Source organism: Nematolebias whitei, chromosome 3, assembly GCF_014905685.2.
Source record: "Nematolebias whitei isolate Nwh7 chromosome 3, NemWhi1, whole genome shotgun sequence".
Taxonomy (NCBI): Eukaryota; Metazoa; Chordata; class Actinopteri; order Cyprinodontiformes; family Rivulidae; genus Nematolebias; species Nematolebias whitei.
The window spans coordinates 32,921,917-32,947,697 of record NC_056500.1 but is presented as its reverse complement, the minus strand read 5'-3'; the positions used below and the strand labels follow the sequence as shown (position 1 = coordinate 32,947,697).

At 42.0% G+C, this 25,781-nt stretch overlaps 1 protein-coding gene across 1 annotated transcript in view; it reads right to left on the bottom strand.

Annotated features, from left to right (window-relative positions):
- Window positions 1-2,640: 2,640 nt before the first annotated feature.
- prrc2c (proline-rich coiled-coil 2C) overlaps window positions 2,641-25,781 on the bottom strand; it is a 26,998-nt gene continuing 3,857 nt past the window's right edge. The window contains exons 2-34 of the mRNA XM_037698215.1: window positions 25,479-25,648; window positions 21,989-22,163; window positions 21,705-21,811; window positions 21,193-21,318; window positions 18,805-19,103; window positions 18,598-18,677; window positions 17,704-17,840; window positions 17,496-17,583; window positions 16,199-16,382; window positions 15,475-16,111; window positions 15,225-15,397; window positions 13,551-13,797; window positions 13,252-13,462; window positions 10,683-13,160; window positions 9,079-9,236; window positions 8,816-8,967; window positions 7,910-8,297; window positions 7,729-7,811; window positions 7,447-7,641; window positions 7,104-7,361; window positions 6,888-6,980; window positions 6,671-6,772; window positions 6,422-6,593; window positions 6,119-6,343; window positions 5,857-5,978; window positions 5,628-5,782; window positions 5,310-5,541; window positions 5,071-5,181; window positions 4,783-4,977; window positions 4,551-4,651; window positions 3,410-3,536; window positions 3,072-3,314; window positions 2,641-2,991 (exon numbers count right to left, since the gene is read on the bottom strand). Of these exons, the coding sequence (XP_037554143.1) occupies window positions 2,740-2,991; window positions 3,072-3,314; window positions 3,410-3,536; window positions 4,551-4,651; window positions 4,783-4,977; window positions 5,071-5,181; window positions 5,310-5,541; window positions 5,628-5,782; window positions 5,857-5,978; window positions 6,119-6,343; window positions 6,422-6,593; window positions 6,671-6,772; window positions 6,888-6,980; window positions 7,104-7,361; window positions 7,447-7,641; window positions 7,729-7,811; window positions 7,910-8,297; window positions 8,816-8,967; window positions 9,079-9,236; window positions 10,683-13,160; window positions 13,252-13,462; window positions 13,551-13,797; window positions 15,225-15,397; window positions 15,475-16,111; window positions 16,199-16,382; window positions 17,496-17,583; window positions 17,704-17,840; window positions 18,598-18,677; window positions 18,805-19,103; window positions 21,193-21,318; window positions 21,705-21,811; window positions 21,989-22,163; window positions 25,479-25,593 (8,421 nt within the window). The 5' untranslated portion in view covers window positions 25,594-25,648 and the 3' untranslated portion in view covers window positions 2,641-2,739. The remainder of the gene's footprint in view (window positions 2,992-3,071; window positions 3,315-3,409; window positions 3,537-4,550; window positions 4,652-4,782; window positions 4,978-5,070; window positions 5,182-5,309; window positions 5,542-5,627; window positions 5,783-5,856; window positions 5,979-6,118; window positions 6,344-6,421; window positions 6,594-6,670; window positions 6,773-6,887; window positions 6,981-7,103; window positions 7,362-7,446; window positions 7,642-7,728; window positions 7,812-7,909; window positions 8,298-8,815; window positions 8,968-9,078; window positions 9,237-10,682; window positions 13,161-13,251; window positions 13,463-13,550; window positions 13,798-15,224; window positions 15,398-15,474; window positions 16,112-16,198; window positions 16,383-17,495; window positions 17,584-17,703; window positions 17,841-18,597; window positions 18,678-18,804; window positions 19,104-21,192; window positions 21,319-21,704; window positions 21,812-21,988; window positions 22,164-25,478; window positions 25,649-25,781) is intronic.

Here is a 25,781-nt window from a genome sequence, read left to right as displayed (position 1 = left end):
TAGATAAGTAGATATCGATTGTGTGTGTGTGCGCAGTTTACTGTAAAATAAACAATATGTTTAGGACTACTTTTTTGTTGCAACAAGTTGAATAAATTGGTGCAATCCTTCCATTTAAAAGGCATCTTTTAAAGTTGATTTAGATGATCAAGTGTTTGACGTCTGTCCTTCACGTATCGTGACCTCAGTGAAATGGGAGCTTTTTGCTCGTTTCAGCAATAATCTTTTTAGATTCAGATTTTGTTAAGGAAAATGTCTGTAATCTCAAAATATTTTTCCCCTCATACCTATCCAAACCTAGAAAACAAAAACTTTGACTCTGCGGGAATCCCGTTATTAGAAGCATCTCTCGGAGTTTAAACTGAGAACTTTTTCTCAAATTTTGACACAATGCTTGATCGGCTCAGATTCTGCTGTACTTTATAAATATCAAACACTGGAGTTAATGAAAAGTATTAATTAAACCGATAAATCTTTTCCAATTAGAACATCGCACACATGTTCTGGATGGGCAACAACTGTGGAAACAATTGTCCACTGTTGCTAACAAGACCACACCACTAACAGAACATGATGTTGAAAAAACCTCACTGCTAACAGTCACACTGTACATGCATTTTTTTCAACTTGGGCACCTTTTTAGTATGATTTAATTTTTTTTATGTTTTTAGTATGTCAGTAGTATTTTTAATGTTTTTTTTTTTGTATGCTAGTAATATTTTTTAATGTTTATAGTATGTCAGTAGTATTTTTAATGTTTTTGTTAGTATGTTAGTATTTTTACTGCATGCTTTTAGATTTCCTTTCCTTTTTTTGGCGAGTTGAGATGGTTCTCCTCGTCCTAAGCATTTCATTACATTACTGGCCTTGTGTTGATTTTGCACAACAAATAGACCTAACCCAACCAAGTGTCAATTTATCTATTTTTATTTCACCTTTGAAAATGACAATGGTGCTCTGTGCAAAGTTGGATGGTGATGCTCCAGCTCCACTTTTCCATGAAACCCTACAGTAGAACTTTCTTCTTACATTTGATCTGTTCAGGGTCTATTTGTATTATGTTCCTGAAAACCCAATTGATCTTTTTTCAGCAGTATTCTGGTGACACCTAGGGGTCAGATGCTGTTCATAGCCTTAAATAAAGACTTAAAATTGGAATTTTGGGGGAAAAAAACAATACCATAAATGTGGCAAAAAATAAATTAATTAAGGAAAACAAAAATACAAACTTGAACAGTATATTATTTTTATTAGTTTCTGTAACCAAACCAAGAGAATGTAAATAAGACCGTACATATCTTAATACAGTGATGAAACCCCTGTACAAGTACAACAAAAAACAGTAATTTCCCTCCCTCCCTATTCTATCCTCCATGTAAAGGAGTCTTCCCCAGCTAGGGCAGATTTGAGGGGAGTCCCTCACCACCGTAGGGTGCAAACTACTGTACATATCTAGAGGACCGTCGTCATTGCAACCCAAAGATGAGAGTGATGTGGGTGGGACAGCCAACAAAAAAGGCAGACAGAAAACCGCACTAACTGCTCCAAAGACAGAAACAAAAAGTGTCCTTTAGCCAAAATGCTTCAGCAATCGAGTTTAATTTTACTTTAGTTTTATCTTTGTTCTCCATCCCCATCCTGTTCCTCCTTGCCATGAAATGTCAAACACAGTGGATTCACTTTTTAGCACACTGCATCTTTTCCTTTTAACAGCCCTGTCATGCTATACACTAGCTAAGGGCACTGAAATCAGTCAATAGCAGCAGATCTGGATGCTTTTTACAGAGAAGTGTGTATCTATGCATTTGTGTACACACACAAAAACGAGTGTAAAAGCAGTGAACGTGTGCGTGACAGCCGCTCAGATGCTGGAACAGCTGATCAGTGATCCTACATCCATGCAATCCTGAAAGTCCGATCAATACTCTGCTGCAGAGGCAACAACAATCCGAGGTTTTTGATGTCATAATCTGTGACGGCTAAAAATACAGAGGAGTCCAGGTACAAGCTTTATACCCCAACACACACGCCTCAAGTTATTTTCAGGCAAGGAGATGAGAAAAAGGCAGGAGCAAAGGCTCACAGGCATACAAATCAAGAAATCAAAGTCAATCAAATCCTACAGTTTTCACATTTTCATTCTGATAAAACAAAAAATTATTTCTGAATCCATGTCTCTGTGTGGAATAAACCGTTTAGCAAATGCATCCCACAGATTTCTGGATTAGTTTTGGTGGGAGTCTGGGCAACAAAAAGTGTGCTTCAATAAATGATATCTCCTTAAGAAAAAAAAAAGATTCATTTGTTAACAAAAACATGATTTTTTTTTTTTTTCTATAATTTTTTGGATGTTATGGGGGAATATAAAAAAAGGGAACTCAGACAACCTATAAAAACGGCTAACTCAGCAGCACATCCCAAATTTTCTCTCCAATATTCTGTGTATCTACTATCATAGTAGATTTTTATAGAATAATTTGAGCAGCATTTTTTTAAATCAGCATTTAAATGTGATGAAAGAAATAAACTTGGATACCCTCATCTGCAGCGGGGCAAGACTTTATAAGAAAGAGGAAGAGGAATGCACTTTTACTTGACAGTGCCTACAGTTTGTAACACCATAGTCATCCTCCTGCACAGAGTCCTCCAGGGATGTGAGGTTCAGGTTGGGTGAATGGGGGTAGATTCTCTCTTCTGTCTTCCATCCAAAAATCGTCACCTAAAGAAGGCTGCAGACTCTTACTTGCCTTCTTCTGGTTTTATGGCCTGTGGCTTTATGGGGCCAGTTCGAATGGGCTTGGCCGTCGATATGGGGGGCTTGTCAGAATCTGGATGTTCCCCTCCAGCCTGGTGATTTGAGGCCGACATGTCGAGTAGAGGTTTTCCTCCCTGATCGAGTCGGGAAGCTTTACTGACTTGAGGAGCCTTCAGTTGTTGCTGCTCTGAGAAGAACTTATGAGTGGACTGAAGCACCTCAGCCCGCTGCTTAGCCTGGAAACAACAAAAACACAATGAATACATTAAACTGACCAAAAGTACTCACACAAACAAACAAACAAACAAACAACAACCTTCAGGTCTTGTTCAGCCTTCAGAGCCGCCTGTGAGCCTCGGGGCACAATCGGGGGACCAGTGGGCCCTCTGGGAGGGTGCTGAATGTGCTGAAGATGCTGTTGTCGAGGGTGAGGCATAAGACCGCCGCTCACATTTGGTGCCATAGGAGGGCCCATAGGAGATCGCTGAACTCCTCCAGCAAAAGAATTGGTGTGAGTAGGACGAACCAGAGGAGAAACGATGTTGGGCTGAGACAGGATCTGAATGGAGAGAAACAGAAAGGAAAATAAGTGTCATGTGTTAAAGCTTATAGGAAACAATAAAAACATAATGAAAGAATGTGGTCATGTTGAACCTGAGGGTTGAACTGGCCAGGGAAGTGCTGGGTCATTCTCATGCCAGCAGAGCTGGGCTGAAACTGCTTCTGGTAGAGCATGCTGTTCATCTTACTGGACTGGCTGCTAGGAGAGGTGGAGCTGGCCCTGCATTTAAAACAACACACAACTATTAAAAACATCGAAAGTCAACCCACAAGGAGTTAAAAAACACCCGAATTAAAAAAAAATCCACCTCTTGTAAGAATAAATCACATTTCTTGTTATAATAAAAATGTAAATTTATCTTTGCCGTTATAAGTCAGTGTCGTTTCAAACTATGTAAAACTCTTGTGTTCATGGATACCAACAAAAACACAACAAATGGAAAGACTGTGCTGGATCACTTTGTTCAGTGGTGTGAATCCATACATGCAGCAGCACCACCAGTGCTTCCACGACCATTAAACAAGGAGGACACCCCCCACCACCACCACCACAACAAATGATGTAGCATTAAGCTAGAGGTGCAGAATACAGAAATGTTAGCTAAAAAACTATGAATATGGAGGTAACATAAGATAAGACTTTATTGTCCACCAAGGTGGAAATTTTCCTTTGGCTCTCCAACAGTAAAATAAAACATTCATACAATCAAAACATCAACAATTTGTGCATAGAATAAAACACTTTGCATACCATACGTAAATGTTATAATTTGGTTTGGTTAAGAATAGTTATTGCGCTCGGAATAAATTACTTCTTATAGTCTTCTTATACAGTTCATTATCAGTGACCCTGTAACACCTCCCTGAGCTCAGAAGTTCAAACTGACGAAAAAGATGGATGTCATCTGCTAAAATATTTCTTGCCGTATCTTTCTGCAAATTGTTGAGACAGAGCTTCTTGTGCTTTCCCAACTATTTTACCTGCCATTACCTGTAGCACTCCATCACCCTCATGCTGAGCCATCTCCACCACCCCACAAAAAAAACTAACTGTACAAACAGTGCACAATACAGACGTCTCCGCCTCCACCCCCGTCGACAAAAATCACAGAAGATACGCGCGCCCTGCCAAGGCAAGTAAACTAGGGGAAACACTGAACTTAAATGTCCAACCTACTGATACAATGGTAACTTTGATGTAACGAGCACACACACGCACACACACACATATTACCTGTAAGGGCTGGAGGTGGGTGTGGTGCTCCTTGCGCTGACAGGAGGAGTTCCAGACTTCACATCCATCCCACTAACAAAGAGTTTGAGATCCATGTCCATCTGAAAGAATGAATACATTATGGTTAAATAAAGGTCAATAAATAAATAAAATAAATTTGTGGGTTAATAAACACACGAACACCCCCCTGCCCACACACATACATACATTATATATACACAAAATCCTGTACCTTGCTGTTCGGAGGCTGTATCATGTTGTGGTTAGGGCCCATAATGCCTCTGTAGGGCTGAGAAACTGGGGGTTGTCTGTTGATGTTGGGAGGTTGGGCCTGGGGAGGAGTGGGAGGGAGTGCCAAGAGGGGCTGGCCTCCACCTGAACCAAAGTTTGGCAGGGACAACTGGGAACCTTGCAGAGGGACAGTCACCTGAAAATATATATTTAGGATACTTCTTTAACTTGCAGGAAACGGTGATGCTTCTGTTTCATATGAATAAAACTCAGGATGTAAGGGTGTTACCTGCTGCATTGCTGAACTAGGAGACTGAGTGTTGCTATAATAACTGCTCTGACCATGTTGTTGTACCTGCCCTGAGTACATGTTTGAATGCTGATTCATCCCCTGTCGAGCCTGTGCACAAGACAAATGTCAGGTGTAAAGTTGTTGTGAATAACGGGTAAAATAAATTTACAGAATGACCAAATGCTACTGAAGATCTGAAAGTGATACAAGGTGTTTGCAGCGCGTAGTGCGATTACCTGCAGCAGGTGTGTATCGATGAGCTGGGAGCCTCCCATACCAGAGGGCTGGTTGAGCTGGGGCTCAAACAAAATGGGAATGTGCTGGGTGGAGGAGGGTTGCTGATAAGCCAGACTGGACTGGGGCTTTCCTAGCTCAGGGGCTTGCAAGCCAGCATAGCTGTGCAGAGATGGTCCTGACAGCATCATAGACTGCTGGGACAAGCTGCTTTGCAAGAATGCCTGCTGAGACCTGAGGGAGAGCAGATTGAGGATCAGATGACAAAAACAACACAACACAGATTTGCAGCAGAAAGTGAACACCTGTGGGACTGTTACCTGTAAGGCTGAAGAGAGGAGCTGAACAGGTCCTGTGGCTGTGAAACTGGTGGACCAGTGCTGAGTCCCAGCTGAGCTTGGTGGGTGTGTTGGTGCTGAGGCTGGCCTTGCAGCGGAGCATAGATGGGAATGGGAATCTGCTGCACTGCCGTCGGCTGTAAGGCATAGGAAGGCAAACGGTTAGAATTCCAGCATTACAAATGTTTGTTTTTAACTAAGAATATCCTACCTGGGAAAGTCCTGGCTGAAAGCCCTGCTGCTGTGCAAGGGGAGGGGGAGCCAAACGAGGGTGTGGAGTACTGAAGAGATGGCTAGTGTCCATGTAGAAGGCTGGAATCTGAGCTGCAGAACCTGAACAGTTGGTTAAATTTCAATTCATGAACTGATTTTTTTTTTTTCCTTTTTAACTACGTCAACACTGATAAGACGTCTAAAGTTTCTTCTTAGGTTTCATTGTAAACAACTTGATATGTCACTAGGTGCTACGTTACCTGCTGCAGACTGAGAGACGTACACCTGCGGGGTCTGCTGCTGCTGGGGGAGAAGAGGTGGCACACAGCCAAGCTGAGAGAAGCCACTGCTACTACTGCTGCTGCTGTTGGAGGAAGACAGGCTTCCACTTTGTAGCTGCTGAGGCTTCACTTTGCAGATGTTGGGGGGGTCAGAGGCTGAGGTGGTCTTTGTGCTGAGGGAGGACGTTGTGTAGGTACCAGAACCTGAGGGAAAGTTTAACCACTTGTCATTCAGTACGGTTAAGACAGTGACAGCCACACCATTCAGTGAGTGGTAATTACCTGACAGAGAGGTGCTGGGGGTTACAGATGCTACAGGGATCTGTGGCATGGAGGCGGAGGAGAAAGAGGAGTAGGACGACGCACAGGAGGTGATGGGGGAGGAAGAGGAGGTGACTGGTGAGTTCTTCTCCAAGCTTGGGGAGTTTTCCCAAGCTTTACGAGCAGACTCCATCTGAGAAGGTAAAAAAAGGAGTGTTGGATAATATTTTAATGGAAAGTTATTTTACCTGAGTGTCCGTACGCGTTTACCTTTAGTGTTAGATCAACGGTAGCTGGAGAGACGGTGCTGAGGCTAGAGCTCTGCTGCAGTGTTTCTCTGTGAGGGAGAGGCAGAGAGTGGGGCAGTGCCACCTGGAAAACAACACAAAGCACAGCTTTAACACAATCTTTACAAGTTCAACAGAATTCAGTCTTGTAATTACTCTTCATTTAAATGTTGCGTGTCGATGTAGGAACGTCTGCTCACATTGGCTACTAAACTCTCCTCCATTTTGTTCCCGCTCGTAGGAACACTGTCAGCCAGAGAGGACGAGGGAGTGGTGTAGTCAGTGACAGACTCCTGAGAGGAACAAATAAAACAATTGAAATGTTTTTACTAATTTTCAAAGAAAAGCCAATATTTCAAGTATGATAAAAAATAATTTTGAGTACTACATCAGAAGATTGACGTGTGGTAGTATACCTTAGAGTTGCTGCTGTACTCTGCTGATGGGGCTGTAATCATGCCCTCTATGTCCCCTCCCAACTCTGGTACTGTGGCATCAGTTGTGGGAGGACTGGAATCATTGGCTCTGCTAACGTTTCCTCCATTTCCTCCTCCCTCTATTCCCTCAGCCTCGGCTCCACGAGCATCTTTGGCCTTGCGGTTTTTTAGAGAGCGTTCCTTCCCAATAGGACCTGGTTTGTACTCCTTGGTTTCAACTGGTTCCATCTCAGGGAGCTGAGGAGGACAGGAAACGTTGAAACTGGAGTAGACAATTTACATACATGGTCAGTGGCATAAACTCTTTCCACAGTGCCGTTACCTTCTGAGTCTTGATGGGACCAGTTCGAGGTTGTTTCTGTCTTTGTTCTTTGGGAGCAGGCAGCTTGCTTTCAGAACCAGTTTCTAACAAAGCAGGAGCTCCATCGCTGTCGGTGCTGCCTGCAGATGATGGTGCTCCAAACTGGATACTGTCTATTCCCAATTCCACACTGCCATCTGCTCCAGGCTTCACAGCCTTAAAACAAAAAATAAAACGTGTTGTTGTTTATCGACTGGAAAATAGATCAGTCACAAAAAGATGCAACAAGCTAATTCCACCCACCTCTGAGGAGACTGTGCCAGTAAAGGAGGTCAGAGGTTTGTTCCAAGCACTCACAGGTGGCTGAGGAGGGCTAATGAGACCAACTGGAACAAACAAAAATTACACAACTCAAACATTTGCCAAATACTTCCCATCTGTAAAAGTCGTGTCATTTTGGAAGCAAAAATAAAGTCACACTCACGCTTCTTTACGTCAGGAAGCACGGTGGACCCTGCCCCCTTGTTCTCCCACAGCTCTGTACCCAGAGCGCTGTGTGTCTGGGTGGGAGCAGAGGGCAGGCTCTTTGAGGTGAAATCCACAGTAGAAGAGGGGATGGAGGCAAGAGAAGCCACAGGACCTTCCAGAGTTTGAGGAGATGCAGGGGGTTGGGAGGGGGCGAGGTGAGAATGCTGTGCAGCTGAAATGGGGGGCTGCTGTTGGGCACTGGGGGCAGAAGCTACAGGCGGCTGAGACTGTGAGGACGGAGGTTGTTGCTGCTGTGGCTGTGTCGACTGTTTTTTGGCGAATCTTGGTGGCAGCTTCCCTCCGCTTCCTCTGCTCTTCTCACCAGGACCTTTCTTACCCCAGTTCTGCAAGAGTTAGATTAGAAGAATGCTGAAATGATCTTTCACTTGGTGACATGAGCACTCCAGAACCTACTCTCTCTGAAAAGTGCATTAGCCACGTGAAAAAGCAAAACAAAAAAGACAACCATTTCTCAAGATGGCCGCCATTTGAAGTGATTCTGATTGATTAAACTTATTTTGAAGGTCTGTGCATCAAAATATGTATTTTTGAGTATGAAAAGTCCAATTCTGAATGTACAAAATTGGACCAAATTCTCCTGGACTTGGTTTCAGCTTTCAAAAGTAATTCTGAGTTGTGTAATGGCTGCCATCTTTAAAACTGGTGGCCATATTGGAATTTATGTACATCATTGAGTTCTGCTACTCAGAATACACGCATTTTGATATTTTCATCATCAACATGTTTCTATTCATTGAAGTTCTACACTGAATTTTTTTATTTCATTTTTTGCATTTGATGAGACCGCCATCTTAAAATCTGGTGGTCATCTAACATGACAAAATGTAAATGTTCCTCCTACCTGAGAAGTCTGCTCTTCTTTTTTCCGTTTCTCTTCATCCTGCAGACGTTTCTGTTTGCGGGAAACAACCTCAGTGAAACCATCATCGATAGCGCTGGACTGTAGGTCTTCAGTGGTTGTAACCTCTGGGTGGTCATCTATGATCACAACACCTACAGTAACAAGATGACATTGATTACATTTGAGATATATATATATATATATTATTTTTTTTTTGTATTAGTAAGTGATGTGTATACTGTATGTGAAATGTGTATACTGACTAGCGTAGTTGTTGAGGTCAAATTGAGAAAGTGCATTCTCCTTGGGCTTCTTGATGGCCTGTTTGGCTTCATCTTTGCGTCGGGCAGGCTGCTCTTTTACTGGTCTTTGGGCTGCCCCTCCAGCTGCTGGTGCCTCAGAGTTCTGCTGGGCTGCAGGGCTGTTACAAAAACAACATGCAGTTTAAAACTGGCAAATTTTAATGTTTGACAGAAACTCATGCTAGTTTGAAGGAAACCTGAAGACAGAAAAAAAGCTTCCACCAATTAATATGGCAAGCTATGTGGCCAGCATAGGCAAACAACTTAAAAAATAATGAAAACACTACATGCCCCACCGGTGATGCTGAAAAACCTGCTACAATTTTTATCTTTGGAGCTAGAGCTCAAATTTTAAAAATAGATAAAAAAAAATAAAAAATCTGATACCATTTTTACTGTATTTTTCAGCCTATAAGTCACGTTGTTGTTTTTTTTGCATGATTTGCATGCCCTGCGACTTATATGCTACAGAGACTTATTTATGGATTTTTTCCCATATTTATAAACCAATTTTTGGCTGAGATATGACTGTTTTCATTCATTCTGATTGAAAATATTGAACACTACCATTTTCAGCCGCTAGATGGCACCAGAGTAGAATGGCATGCCAAAATTTAAATTTTGAAGAAATGCACAGCAAGTCCTCCCATGCATGCTCTTACTTCAGCGCATCAGCTTTTGAAATGCAGCTGATTTGACCGTCAAAGTGCATTTATTAAGGAAAAGTTAGACTGAGACACAACTTTACTATAATTTCAAGCAAACAAATAATTGTTTTTAAGTGTTAATCTTGTTAAATTCTTGTTGAAGTCCTCCCATGCACGCTCCCGCGGCCGCCATTTGACAGCCAAATTAATTTTTGGTACAACACTGGCCCACATTTCCGGGTGGTCAGCGGTGACGTGTAACAAACGCGACGCGTCAGCGATGACGCATAATTTTTTCATTTTCATTTAGCCTTTATTTATCCAGGTAGTCTCATTGAGCCACGAGAACTCATTTTCAAGAGAGACCTGTTTAGGGAGCACATGGTGGGGTTAAGGGCCTTGCTCATGGGCCCAGAGTGGGGCGAATGAGGGTGGGGGCAAGTGTGGGTGTTTCACCTACCCCAGCCAAAATTTTTGATGTTGTCGGGGCTGGGGCGTGAACCGGCGATCTTCGGATCACAAGCCCACCTCTCTAACCTCTGCGCCACCAGTCCCCCACCAATAATGGATGTGACTTATACGGAGAAGCTACACATTTATGGATTTTTCCACTTTATTTGGACTGATGCGATTTATAGGGCGGTGTGACTTTTTTTCTTTCCCTAAATGTTTATATGGCCAATTAGGAAGAAAATGTATTTTCATTGAAAGAAGCCATACCAACCCTGCAGAAACATTTAGATCCTGTTTGTTATTCAGCTCAACTCAATTAACTGAACAAGAATTAGACAAAAGAATTACTGTGAAATAACAAACCTGTAATGTTTTAATGCAGCCTATTCTTTGAGCAACCTTCTTTGTGCAAGTGTTTATGAATTTCACACCAAGATTAACAGCAGCACATTATTTCAAACTCACCCTTTGCGGCCAGCTTTGCCTCCTCCTCCTCGCCTCTCTCCCTTGCCTCCTGTGTAGCTGCGGCCTGCTTTGGCTCCACTGTTGCTTTTTCGATTTGGCCTCTCTATAGGCCTCTGACTTGAGAAACTCCTCTTAGCTGCTTGAGACGTCTCGCGTCTTGGAGTCACACCTCCATCGGGCTGACTTTTATTAGGGGTTGAAGTGCCCTGAGGAGGAGCAGGTGCTGGAGCTGTGGCTACTGATGCTACTTCAGCAGCGGCCACCAGTGCTCCTTTCCTCTCCTCTCGTTCCCTCCTTTCAGTGAAATCGCTGCTTTCAGAAGCAGTTTCCCATTCCTCATTGGCTTGATCTGAAGAGTTCTGGTTTGACAAGTCAGGAGATTTGGTACCCACTGCAGTAATGGTGGGACTACTGGTCTCAGGCAAGGACACTTCTAAGGGATGTTGATCAGGTGTAGGTATAGCAGCTGCTGCTTCTGCAGGCACAGTTAGGGGAGTTCCTGGAGCTCTAGAGATGCTTTGAGAATATGAGACATGTGGAGTTACTGCATTAGAGACAGCTGCAGCAGGCACAGAAGGTAAAGAAACAGGACTTGCTGCCGTGTCACCACTACCTAACACTGCAGCCTCGCGCTCTTTCAAGCGTCTAAAGCGTGGGGGTTTATCCTGTCTTGGGGGTCGTACTGGTCGAGTTCGACGAGGCCTTTCTCTGCTGCTCTGAGTGCCATCTCCAAATTTCTTCCCTTCTAATTTAGAGGGCCGTCGATCAGTGGAAGGATTGTCATATCTTGTTGCACACTCTGCATCTTCAGGCCTGAATGTTTCCATAGGTTTGGAGGGCCATTGAAAGGAAGAATCTCTTGCAGGTGGTCTTTTATGTAGGGCTGAGCGAGGTCCTCCACGATCTCTTGCTCCACCTCGTCTACTGTATAAACTTCCTCTTCCTCGTTGGGAAGGCTCTCCTTTAGCAAGAAAACCTGGCCTAGGCCGACTTTCTTCATCTCCTCTTGACCCAACTTTTTCTCCCCCATGTGGCGGCTCATAGCTCAGCTTGTAGGGCCCAGAACGGCTCTCACCAGGGAGCCCTCTTCTTAGTGGACGGCTAGGTTTGGTGCTAGGCTCACGGTCAGAGGGTCCAGTATCACTGGCAGACTCTCTACCACCTTCACTTTCAGAGTCTGTGTCTGAACCACGTCGACGTTTGCGTTTTGGAATAACCTCAAAGTCCGAGCTCTCACTGCGCGTCTCACTTTCTTCCCTGTTGCGAAAGGCGGCAGCACCTCCAGCAGAAGGAAAATCAGAGCGTAACCGGGGCTCTCGATAAGGGTACTCTGCTCGGCAACGACCACGACTTCCTCTTGCTCGGCCACCGTAAGTCCCACGGTAGCTTCGACCTCTGGAGTAGTACTCCCCTCGACCTCGCCCTTTGAAATTTGAGTCTGTAGGCCATTCTCTCTCCCTGTCCTTGTCAGTTTCCTTCTCCCGATCACGCTCCCTGTCTCGCTCCCTGTCTCGCTCTCTGTCTCGCTCCCTGTCTCGCTCCCTGTCTCGCTCCTCTCGTCTGTGTGCACGGGGAGGAAAATTGGAATCTTTTCGCAAGGGCAGTTTTGGTTCTGTATGCTTGTCATTACTGGGCAGTCTGTCTGCTTTCTCTTCCTGGGAGGAGGAAGTGGGCACCCCTGAGGAAGGCTGCGAGTCTCTTGCCTTGTGATGGGCAGCTGGCGTGTCCTCTGCCTCAGCACCTTCCTTCTTGCCGTCACCCTGAGATCTAGAGCTTTCAGACACAGCTACAGCTGCAGAAGCAGCTTTTGATAACTGATCCTTTTTAGACCGGTCTCCTCGTTCTCCTTTCTCATGACGTTTCTCCCTCTCTTCTCTTTGCTCTCTTTCTTCTTTCATGTCTCTCAAAACAGGCTTCTTTATTGGTCCCGATCTGCGAATCAATCTTTCTCCCCCATCACGGCGTCCAGCCACTGATCTGCCACCCCAACGCAGTTCAGCTTTCTGCTTACTGGGACCTGGCAGAGGCAGCTTCTCCGGTTTGTGTAATCCATCTGCAGGAGAAGTAGCCCTGTTGCTGGTCACAGCAGCCTGGGAGTAGACTTCTTTTTGTTGCTTATCCGAAACACATTCTCCTGTGTCCTGCAGCTCTAGTGATTTAGTTGCTAGGGGTATTCCTTCAAACCTAGGTTCATCCATTTTAAGGGAGTGACTGGAACCCTGTGAAACACTTCTCTGGAGCATGGCTTGACCAATAGCCTCTACTTCTTCCCCAGTTGGTAAGCCTTGCTCATCAGGATCAAAGGCTGAGCTTACAGTGACCCTTTCAAGAGGTCCTGGCACATCCTCTGAGCCCTGAGTAAATGATGACAGCGAATCTGGTTCCCGAAAAAAGTTATTTTTATGCGAGTCCACCGCACTGAGGTCCGGAGCATAAATAGCTGGAAGACCTCTGTCCAGATCCAAGCCAGAGTCTATCCTGTGGAGGGGTGGGGGGGGGGGAGTAATGTTATTGAAAATATACAAAGTATATATTTACCAATTCTCCTGTAATGTACAATAATTTTTACCTTTGCTCTTGGTTATCTTCCCGTCCTTTAGGTGGAGTTACAGAGGGTAAGGGTTCAGACTGTGGGTATGGGTCTGATCCCCATACCATTCGTGAGTCTGAAGGCAGACCATGGTCTCGAACTGGTCGGGACAAGTGATCAAATGAATCAGAACTAGAGCTGGAGTTGTCACCTGGCTCCCTGCGTACAATCTGCTTCTGAGGCATCCTCCCTTAAAAGATTAAAATAAAATAAATTTAAACAAGTTATTTGACAGCTGTCATTACAAAAATCACAGCTTAAATCATAGATCTACTCACCAGGGTGAATGTTAGTTTGCATGTCTATCGGGGGACGACCGGACATCATACGAGGGTCCATGTAGGATTGCATCATGAGCCAACGAGGGTCAAACCCCATGGAGGCTAAGTGCTGGTGGTGGGGGCCCACGGGCTGATACATGGAGCGGTGTTGCTGCTGTTGGGTAGATGGTACATTACCACCACTGGATGGGGACACAGATCCCCCAGTTTGCTGCTGCCATTGCTGCTGCTGCTTCATCTGCTCCTGTAAAGCAAACAATGTAACTAGAGGTGCAACGATTGCAGTTTTCTAGCCGATCACCAATTTCTAAAAAGCCTGACCTGCCGATTCCGATTTTGGCCAATACCGATTTTGTTTTATAAGCAACACTGTCAGGTGTTATAAGCTCACAATGCACCTTCAATTTTCCAATATTACTTTATTGAAAAACATACCCTTCAACAATATCCTAGAAACAATACAAACTTGTTTAAAGTGGCCATGAGGTAGTGCTCTGAAATATAAATGAAGTTTAGACAATTGTTGTTAAAACAAAACAAAAAAAAAAATCTGTAAAATCAGTTTCTCATACAAGTATTGGCCGATTTCAGATTTCCCAAAATTAAGGAAATCGGCCAGCCAATTAATCGGCCGGCCGATTTATCGGTGCACCCCTAAATGCAGCCAAATATAATGTAACCCGTCCATCCATTATCTTTTACCCACTTCTTCCATTTTGGGTCACGGGGGTCGCCGGTGCCCATGTCCAGCAATCACTGTGCGAGAGGCAGGGGACACCCTGGATGGGTCGCAAATCCATCACAGGGACACATAGAGACAAACACCATTCACTCTCTCACTCACACCTAGGGACAATTTTAGAGTTATCAGTCTAACCTGCATGTTTTTGGTCTGTGGGAGGAAATCGGAGTACACTGAGAAAACCCACGCATGCACGGAGAGAACATGCAAACTCCACCCAAAAAGGCCCCCGGACCAGGATTTGAACCAGGGACCTGCTTGCTGAGAGGCAGCAGCTCACCATGCTGCCCTAATGTAACCCAAATTATTTTTAATTACTTATTTAATATAAAGCACATTCTTCTGCAGTTATTGCAGTACGCACTACTCACAAAAAGGGATATTTGGCTTTCGGGTAAAATTTTTGGAAAACGTAAAAAAAAAGAATCACACTACAGTGATATTATATCGTGAAAGTAGGGCATTTAAGTATAAGCATGCAATGGTGATCTCCATCTCAAACAATTCATTGAAAGAAAAATCAACAGCAGTGGTGGGTATACCCCCAAAAAATATGTCAATGTCTCAATAACTTGCCATGTGCCCATGAGCTTCAATTACAGCTGGACAACGACGTCTCATGCTGTTCACAAGCCAACTTATTGTTTGCTGAGGCATGGCATCCCATTCTTCTTGAAAGGTGGCCCTCAGGTCATTAAGGGGTCTGGGGTAAAGGGTTACAAGCCTCTACACGGCGACTCAGCTGATCTCGGTTATGTTGAAAGGGCAGGGTGCACTCCTTGGTAGGGGTGGGGAGGGGTATGGTAGGAGAAATACTGCTAATTTAAAGTTTGGTTCACAATATAGAAAATATATAAACTTTGACAAATTTGCTATGATTAGGTTCAAGTCTTACAAGAACTTGTGAGGCCAAAGTTAAACAGATTTACCTGTTGCCTGAGGAAACGTGGAGGCAACGACTTTTGAAACTGCTTGGAATAGCCGGAGATTACAGAGGGACGCATGGCAGCAGCAGCCTCTCCCTCCAGTTGTGGGGGTGCAATGGGGATTTCTTCCCCTCCGGGAGCTTCCATGTGAGACAGAGGCAAGTGGGGCTCATCCACTGCAAAAAAAAGTATTTAGCTTCAACTCCTAAAAGGAAGTTGAATAATTTACCTTCAACCTGTAAAGCTAGCTTACCTTTGTGGTCCTCAGTGTTAAAATAGTCACAAATGGGTACTGATGCTGTCCTATCAGTCTGGTTTTCCTCCACCAGGGGACCCACTTCTGCCAAGGAGGCTTCTCCTTCGCTTTGTGGCTCTGGAGCTAAAGTTGTAGGTCTTTGGGGTGGAGGGCTGGGCTGACAAGGCAACTGAGCCTCATCTTCAGCACTTGGTTCTACCTTCTCTCGTTCCTGCTCTATCTTGTCCTTGTCTTGATCCACTCTCTCTGATAAAGGACCTTGTGTGATTAGGGCCTGCGATTGTGAAACTGGGACTAGAGAAACAGGACTGGATGCAGGAATTGGTGATAAGGCTTCCTCCCCAGCAGCTCCTGCCTCATCGCTAGTGGTCTGAGAACTGGCAAGTTTGCTCTCAGTCTGTCGATGTTTTTCATTGAGACGTTTAAGTTTTTCAGCGCAAGCAGCAAGTCTCTGTTCTTCCATCCGTCTTTCTTCTTCTTCTCTCCTGCGTCTTGCTCGCTCTACAGCTTCAGAAACTTCAGACTGCTTTTTCCGCTTCTGTCGCCAGGCGTCAGAGTCCTCATCGGCAGCAGGTGCTACAGCAGCCTGTGGTTTACCACGGGCCGCACCACTCCCAGCAGAATGACTGACACTCTGGAAACAGAAATAAAATAAACTGTAAAATATGTTGTTAAAATATTAGACTCAATGGTGCCTTTGTGTAATTTAAACATCTCTTACCTGGTATTCCTGCAAAAAAGATGCTTTATTGTATTGCCCTCCAATGCCAGGTGATGGTGCTCTAGGATCAACATTGTCGCCCCAAGAAGCTTTAGCACCTCCAGGCTCCTCAGACCGATCATTCCAGCCCTCTTGACCATCTGATGTCCGAGACCTCATGCGCTCCACTTTACTCATCCACTCCCTAATATAATATATATATAAAATATAAAAAAATTTAAAAAAAGAAACAAACAGATTCCTTTAGCTGTCACATTTAACTAGCCTTCAGCTGCTAATGCAACCAATAAATAGTTTTAAACAAATTTTAAAGTCTGACAGTCTTCATTTTTTAGAATTTGAAAAATAAATAGATAAAATAAAATAAACAGAGGTGAGGTGAATTACTGAAATGTGCAAACAAAAATTAAAATGTAAAAACTAGAGAAGCACTGGATGAGATTTTAAGGGCCAATATCAATTATTATATATTTTTTTTTCATTCAACCTTTATTCATTCAGGCCGGTCTCATTGAGCCACGAGGACTCATTCACAAGAGGGACCTGTTCCAGACTGAACATATAAAGTAAAGACAACAATATCATTTTTGATATTTATCTAGTTAAATTTGATGTGCTGACTGTAAACAGGCAGCTGTCATTTAGTGAACCAGTTTGGAGTTTGAAATATCTACTGTATAAAAATAATTTGCCAAAAATTCACTGGATAAATTGAACAATTGGTACTTTCAGAGTCTGTGTTTCATCTGATTTACGTTTTTTTTCTGGTTCCTCCATTTGATTCGGATACATCAAAATGATCCAATAATACCCCAATAGTATTTTTGTTTTGGCCTCTAAAGAGATACAATTTAAAGTGGTAAAACTTCCAGTGTATTTTCATGCCAGTTTTGCCTTTCTGGATGACTGGGTGTTTAGGATCTGTGGCACGCTAAAAAAAAAGCCAATGTGTCGTTCATGTATCAGATGGTATTACCTGGGAGACCAAAGTTTGACAGTAGTTTTCTCCCTTTTTTTCAGTTTTGACAAAAATCGAACAACACTAGCTAAGATATAGCTTCCTTATTTATATATATATACATTTCTTTACAAGCTCCATGGAACATTTTCCATGATACAAATGAATTTAAGTTTTCAAATGCAAAATACTAAAGCACTTTGTAAGAGAGCTGGCAATCACAGCTGAGGTCATAAATCAGACTCCACAGACCAGCTGTTAAAATGTTTGAGCAGTACAAATAAACAATAGGTGAGAAAAAGATAATACTAGTAATGTTTAAAAAAAAAAAAGACTCACCAGTTGTCTCCCTTGATTTTAGCAGCTTGGTTCTCCTCATCGTCACTGAAGTTTAGCTTTTCAGTATAATCCACCTCCATCTGAGCTCCTTAATTGCACAAGACATGATTACCAATTAAACAAAATTTCAACTTTAAAATTAACTTTAATCCTCCTGAAGTTAATAACTCAAATATTGTAAATTTATAAACAATGCCAAAGTCCTGACCTGCCCAGCCCTCATCAGCATCAGTGTCCAAATTGTCCAGCTCCTTCAGTTCTGTTGCACTGATGATGGAGGGTCTGTCAGGGTCTTGGAGCCAGGACTGAGAGGGTGGCTGCTGGGGCCGGGTAGAACGAGGACCCCTGAGTACCCAACAGAGAACAGACAATGAACAAGTTCAGGACTTAAGAACAGACTGTATTAACATTTAAAGGCAGGGCTAGGAATCTTACATTTGTGCTAAACCATCAAACATTGTGCATTTTTATGATTCAATACCTTGAACTCATTGTTAAATATATGAGAAATTAGGTGAATAAACATGAGCTAGCATTTATGCTAGTGTTTTCCCTACCAACTTCCAACAGGACCGCTAGCCCTCCAATGAAGGTCATAGCATGTAATACATTAAAGAATGTCTGAAGAGACAAATTAATTACAGTACGTAGAAAAGTGACAACTAAAGATTTTCAGTTTTCATTTCTTTTCGTTTGTTTTGTGAATATGTGAATTTATGTTGAATATGTGGACAACATAAAGAGGCAGTTTTGAGAGGAAACCATATCAGACCGTTTATAGGGTCTCCCAGCCAGTCCAAGCCTGTCAACACCAGTCAAATTTGACAGCAGGTAAAATGGTTTACTTTATTTGGATTTAATCAATAACACATATAGCTCTTTAATTTTGACGATGCATGTGACTTGATGCAACACTGGCCAGAAACAAAAAGGGAAACACTGTATGTTTTAAATATTTTTAATCATCTTTTAATGTGAGTGTTTACAACGAACACGTGCAGCCCTGGCTGACTGATATGTAGTGTGCATCCTTGTGCAACGAGGAAAATCATACACACTTCGTTTATTTTTAAAATACGAAAGGCTTAATATTAAATCTTACTTTCCCCCATCCTGTGGTACTGGGTATCTGAAGTTCACATGTCCTGGGCCAAATGGCATTTGGGGATAGGCGTGGAACATCTAGAGCAAAGACAAAGGTTATCATGTGCCAGAGGGCCATGAAGACGGCACAGCTAATATATTTTCACTACAGATAACTACTCGTGAGATCTTTGGCTTCAGTTTGAAGTATCAAAATGTAACTTACATAAGATGGCATCATGCTCCTGAAAGCAGGGTCAAAGTGTGTTGGTACCCCTGAAGGAGGCTGCTGCCCTCCATTTACTTTAGGCTGCAGATGGCCAGAAGGGGGAAACCTCTCCCTGCTCTTCTCTTTCTCCGTTTGATCTTCAGTTGTTGCATTCCTGCCAGGTTCAGGAGCTTCTCCTAGTGGTGTGGCGGTACTAACGCATGTAGTGTTCTCCTCCTGAGCCTTGGCCTCCATCTCCGGGGTGCTGGATGCAGTGTTTAAATTCCTGCCTCCACCCTCACGCCAACTGCCAACATCTAGACAGGCACACAGAAAGAAGGTATTGATAGTCTGACAGAAGATTCTACCAGAGAATGCACTAGTTCTCACAGCCACGCAAAAACTAGGCAAATTGTGAAATTAAGATGCTCTAAGACAGACATTTAAAAGAACAATATACTTAAAAAACATAGATTTGTGAAAATAAATCTGACTATGAAGCAGTTTCCTTTACCGTAGTCCTTCAATACTTCACAGTTTGACAATTGCGGACTCGATCTTTCGCGGTTTTTCAAAGATTGGACAGAAACACAACTGGCTGACTGATGATGAGCCGCACGAGCGGAATAGATTGATTATTTAAAATAAAGTAATTTTAATGATATAGCACCTGCTGCACTTGTGTGCAGCTCACAGGTGCAGGGAGAAGCTCCCTCCCGCAGCGTGTCATGATCTCCGCTCTCTGCCACGCCCACTTCTCCACCGCAATCACACTCATCACCTGCTCCCAATCTCCCTCCTTGTGTGTAAATAAACAATTTAAATTTAAATACTGTAATATTTTAAATAATCTAGTTAAATTTTATTTATTTTAAATTTATTTTTGCAAATTTCTGTTTTTTTTTCCAGAGAATTTCCACTTATGTGCACATTTCTGCATCTTTCAGCCTAACTGGGAACAACTGTTCTTTCTCCACTTTCTTCTGGTAATTTAGGCTTTTTTCAGCTACTTTTCAGCTATTTCTTGCTAATTTCAGCTTTTCTTTATCTAATTTACTAATGTTTCTGCTCATTTCTGCTTATTTAAACCAAGTTCAGCAAATATGTGTTCTTTCTGCTTCTTCTGCTAACTTTTAGGCTTGTTCTTCGATTTCAGCTACATTTCAGCTAATTTCAGCTGTTTTTCAGCAAGTTCTTCAGCAATAAGCATTCACACTGCATTTTCACAGGAAATGCAGTTTTTCTAGTTAAAAGTTTAAATCCTAAAAATGTCCATTTCTTCTCCGTACTGCAGAAACTTTGTGAAGGTTTAACCTTTTGATGTCCAGATGCACTGATCGACTTTTGTCTTCCAACTTAAAATTCAAAGTATGTCACATTGTAAAATCGTCATAATCACAAAATATGTTATTTTTAAATTATTTTACAACCATGTTCAGTTGTTACAGTGTAACTGATCAAGAAGTACATTTCTGCTCCGTGCTGCAGAGCTGCTTGTTTGACGTCCTGCTGCACTTCTCTTGTACTACTATCCCTACTTTGCGTTTTTTCACTTACAGCTGGGGTGTTGGTGGAATCTAACACCCGCGATAAACGAGGGACTACTGTATATCAGGTGATTGAGTTGTGTATTACATCATCTTACAGAGCAGTCATTACTGTCATACCTCAAGTTTTTACTACAAAAAAGTGTAAATTCAAGTAAATACATTTTTAAAGCTGATGATTTTATAATTTGAAAATAAAATGAGAAAATTATAAAGATTCTTTTATGCTAATCTAAGATTGGCAGACATCACCAAATAAGCGACGTTCATAACACAAGACTGAATGATGTGATTTACTTTCACAAAACTTTTCACTTTGAGCCAATTGAATTTATTTTTACAACCACTGCAATCCCAGTGTTGCATTAGCCCAACAATCCAACCTTTTATACCTACAAACATGACATCTAATTGCAGGACACTGAGAAATTAAAACAGCACAGGTTTAAACTCAAAAGGAAAAAACCTCCACAGGTTCCTAATGAATACCAAGACACCGTGAAAAATAATGCTGCAAAAAAATGATCAAAGAAGCAAAAACAAATTATTGGTCTGCTTCTCAGGTGGTAGTGAGGACACACTCACATTACAGTGAGACAACTGAGGTAATGGTGGATTGTTTATTTGCAGTACATGCCAGGATTTTCTAGATGCAACAGAAGAATACTAATGTAGTTTTGACTCATTCTTCATTCTGTCAGCTGGCTCAAACAATTGTTCAAGGCCTCCATCTGCAGCACAAATGCAAAAAAACCTTGAAAGTAGGTAGCTCTCGGAAGCCACCCAAATTGTATTTCTTCAGTCTCTTGGGCTGTTTGGTTGAATAACACCAAGTGTTTGTGCACGAGTGTGGCCTTACTTTGAGGTCTGAGGCTCGGGCCTGGTCCATAAGGCTCTTCATCTGGACCATCTCCTTTTTCCACCTCACCAGCTGCTTGCAAGGTGGGAAACTCCTGGTGAAAATGGCTGCTCACGTGAGGAGCTCCTGGACAAACAAGTCCATCATTATAAATAATTTGAGGCCAACTTTAATACAATGACTAACAAGTCAAAGAGTTATCCAGTGGATATGCACAAAGAATGAATATCCACAGAATGAATATAGACAAGTTATTGAACCCCGATGAATACCTTCTATAAGTTGTGTTCACAAGCCATAACCTTTATACCACGATTCAACTGAGAGCAACTTTCTGATAGTGCTTGATTAATAAAACTAGAATGAAAGCTATAGATCTCAAAGAGGCATTTTTGTCCAGTCAAGTTTGGTTTTAGGAACTTCAACATAAAAGTCAAGAGTACTTTTGGGATAATTTTCTGTAGGTCATCCATGTTTTATTTGTAGATCCAAGACTTTGAGAAATTCCTTACCATCTTGCGGTGTCGGCTTGCTGTTGGCCCAGGAGCGACTGGCCCCAGTAGAAAGCTCTTGGGACTGTGCAACTGGTTTGTTTTGGGGTGGGGGAGTTTCCTGTTGCCTGTGACAAATAACAATAGTTTTAAGCAATACGAATTAATTGAATTACAAACTTTTCTCCCCAAATTGTTTAGTAGTAAACTTGCTCTTTCATAAAAACAACAAATATAAGAAAGGCTGTAAATAAAAGAGCAAGGCTCATGGATTAAAAGTTATGTGTTTATATGTTATCGTTTACCTCTCATCTCCTGCTTCAGCTCTAGATGCCCAGCCACTACCATCTTTGGGGACAATGTTGACATTTGGGTCATTTCCCTTGTTCTCTGCCTTCAGACTGGGCAAGTTGGCTGGAGGGGGCATACGTCGGCTGACTGCAACTTTGCCCAAACTTTGGAGCCCATGTCTGGCAGCCACTGTAATGAATAAAATAAAATAAAAACCAGTCATCTTACTTTTCAGAAAACAGATAAAAGCTTCACATCAAGTCTACAGCTTGGTCAACCCAATAAGACACATCTGCTGCTTCCAAATGAAACAATGCACTCGTGTAGCTTTGAACACAATAGTGGTAAATCTGAGATATTATGGCTGTGAAAGGAACTTGTTCTGATACATGAGCGCGCACACATGCACAATGCAAATTAAATTTATTTGTTTTTAATATTTTTACTTTGACAAAATCTGTTTTATTCAAATTTGCAATTAAGTTCGTCTCTAATGGGGGCAGCTGTGGCTGAGTGGTTAGAGCAGTCGTCCTCCAATGCAAGAGTTGGGGGTTCTAATCCACCAGCAGTCACATGCTGAAGTGTCCATGGGCAAGACACTGAACCCCTCATTGCCTCTGATGTGTGTCCCATCAGTGTATGAATGTGATCTAAAAGCACCGATTAGTCTCTTTAGAATGAATTGTTCAATTAGCTTTGTAGAGATCTAGTAGAGAGCTGTGTGGATGGGTAGATGAGGACATGGATTGTGGTGTAAAGAGCTTTGAGTATCTTTATTAGATAGAAAGGTGCTATACAAGTACAGTCCATAATGGCATCTAAAAAAGGACTAAAATGTGATATTACATTAATGTAAAAAATATATATATAGTTTATTTATCACTCTTGTGCTGAACCCATTCCTGCTGTGTAGTTTTATTTTCATAGTAGAAATGTCTAAAATTTAGGAGCTGCAGTAGTGCCAGTATAAACTGCAACAAACTATGGTAAACATTTTTAGCAGCGCTAGTGACACAGTTACAGCTCAGCAGTTACCTTTGCTCTGTTCATGTGGATCAACTAAAATTCCTGAAGAAAAATCTTGGAGCATGTGGCTTGACTACAGTGCGGACTAAAAGTCACTGCCCAACTGTGTGTGCACTGTTCTCATTGAACATGTTTGGTCATACTCTTAACTATTAAACCAAATTTATCTCTTTTCAGATTTTTATGTCGATTAAAGTATTCTGCTGTCATGGCTGTTATTCCAAAGACACCAATGTCTGTTTACAGCAGCACATTAAATGTCCATTAAAGTTCACTTTTTTCTTAAGCAGAAAAAGGTGGGTTTATTAAGATTATGAACAGTTTTCTTTACAGCTAAGAAATGTTCATGACTAATCATGCAAACCATTAAAAAATGAAGCCAATGTCAAGGTCTTTTCTTTACACCGTTACATTTCTGGTGAGACACAGCCATTGAACTGGGACAAAAACAGTCAAAATTCCAGTTTTTATTCGTTACATTGTATCTTGTGTTTTTCTGCTTACTGTCACTGGACATTTTCATAACCACCATAAAACTATTTTTATAGTAATATTTAGAGTAATACGTTTAAAAACAACCTTGAAAAGGGGTGCAAGAATTAACATTTATTTGTGTGACTAAATTTTCTGCAGCATTTCACTCATCTCAATTGCAGCATGGGTGTTTGTCCCTCACTCCTACAAAATCAACTAAATAAAGATTTGTGAGTATCAAATAAAAAGCCTGAATTATCAAAAAAGATCATACCCACTATAGATTATGTCAATAGTTCTCAAACTGTGGGGTGTGACCCCCTGGCACGGCCTAAGGAGTCACGACATTGCCGAATGTCTCTCCATGGATGAGTGGACTGTAATTTTGATTCATTGTATGCCTTGTACTAGGGCTGCAACAACAAATTGATAAAATCGATAAAAATCCATGAATAAAAGTGTTGGCAACGAATTTCATTATCGATTCGTTGTGTCGCGCAATTAAGTGTCTTTCACGGCACTGCGGAGTCGTTTTGTTCACCTGCAGTTCATTGTCAATGCTGACTGACTGAATAAAGTTTGAAGAAAAAAATCTCTGCAGCGCGAGTTGAACAGAGCGAGGGAGGAGGTGGAAACAGAGCAGAGGCGGTGTTTTCAAAGGAAATTAAGTAAATTTTACAAATGACCGACGCAGCGAAAACTGTTCAACCCGAGTCCTTTAAAGTGTGGGAGCACTTCACAAAGATAAAAACTGTGCAACATGCAGCTTTGAAAAGTGACGACACGACAAGAGAGAACCACGGAGATTAAACGTAAACATGTCGGAGTCATGAGGAGGACGAAGGAGCTGCAGCAGATACAACTCGTCATGTGTTGCAGGTGAGTCTCTACAATATTCACATTGTTGTTTCCAAGAGAGAAAACGTAACGTCAGTCTCTCTGGTAGATGAAGCTGCCGCTTGTTTGTTTGCTGATTAATGACAATGATGGAGAACGTGTGTTACTTTTTATTTAATTTAATTGGTACAATCAGTGTTTAAATGTGATTTATAAATAAACCTAACCAAAGATAATAATTTAATGATTAAGCTTCAACTTTTAATTTGCTGGCAAATTCTGAAGACACTGCAGGTATGGCAGGATGAATTGCATTTAAACAGGAATTAAAGTAATTTCTTACATCTACTCAAATGTGTGTAATTAAGTATTTATATATATATATATATTTTTTAATAGATATAATTTTCATATCATGGTTTTTTTTATTTTTATTTTTATGATTGTCTACAGTTGTACTGATAAATATCTCCTGGAGGGTAAACTATATCTTGACTGCAAGAATCAAGCTGTGAAATCATTTGTTTTCTACAACTGATAGTGGTTGGTCATTAATTACGATGAAGTTTAGCAACTTCTCGGTAAATATTCGAGCTCCGGGGCTTCAGCGATGTCTTCTTCTTGTTCAATCCGAAGCAGGCAGCCTGATTTCGGTCAGCCGCGCTGAGTCTGCCCCTCCTCAGAGACAGACAGATTTAGCGGGGGCAGATTGGACGCGGCTGGCCGGGGTCGAGTTGCCTGTTTTGGGTTGAGCAAAGAGCAGCGCCCCGCTGAAGCCACGGAGCACAAATGTCCACCGTAAAACGAACTTTACCGCGGTTTAATGTGGCGCTATGGCTCTGCAGACATTGCACGTTACTGTCTTGTTTTGTGGCGTTTCTAGTGTAAAATACTTCCACACAGCGGACATGTTTGGTGAAAATTTGGTTAGCTGTTAGCTACAGTGCTGCTAACTCAGTCCTCACGTTGTAGCTGGCTGCAAACTATGAAATAGATGTCCTGAATGTGAGACGAGTCTTATTACTCTGGGTTCATGAAACACGCCTCCGTTCAGGAAATCAATTTTGTCAGTGTGACGAAGGGTACAAAAATTAACCATTTTACATTGTACTTGTTCGTTATCAAACACATTGTACAAAACAAAAAGTAATGACACCAAACTCTTACCAGCAGTTTTCTGTGTTTCCAGAGATTTGCCTTTGTAAGTGTTGAAAAGGCTAAGGGTTGCATACTTTGTTTTGCCATCCTTTGCCTTGGTGCTTTGCCCTGACTTCTCTGACATTTCGCTGGAAACTCATTGAGTCTGGTCCTTTAGTCTCACCCCAAGAACCAGCCTCCTGGACAGAGAGAGGGAGAAATAAGATTTCCAATGGTACAAATGCTATTCAGAACCTGTATATCTAAATATTCAATTAACTTAAATTTGTCGTGTCTGACCACATATACATTGCATAAGAAAATGTGAATTAT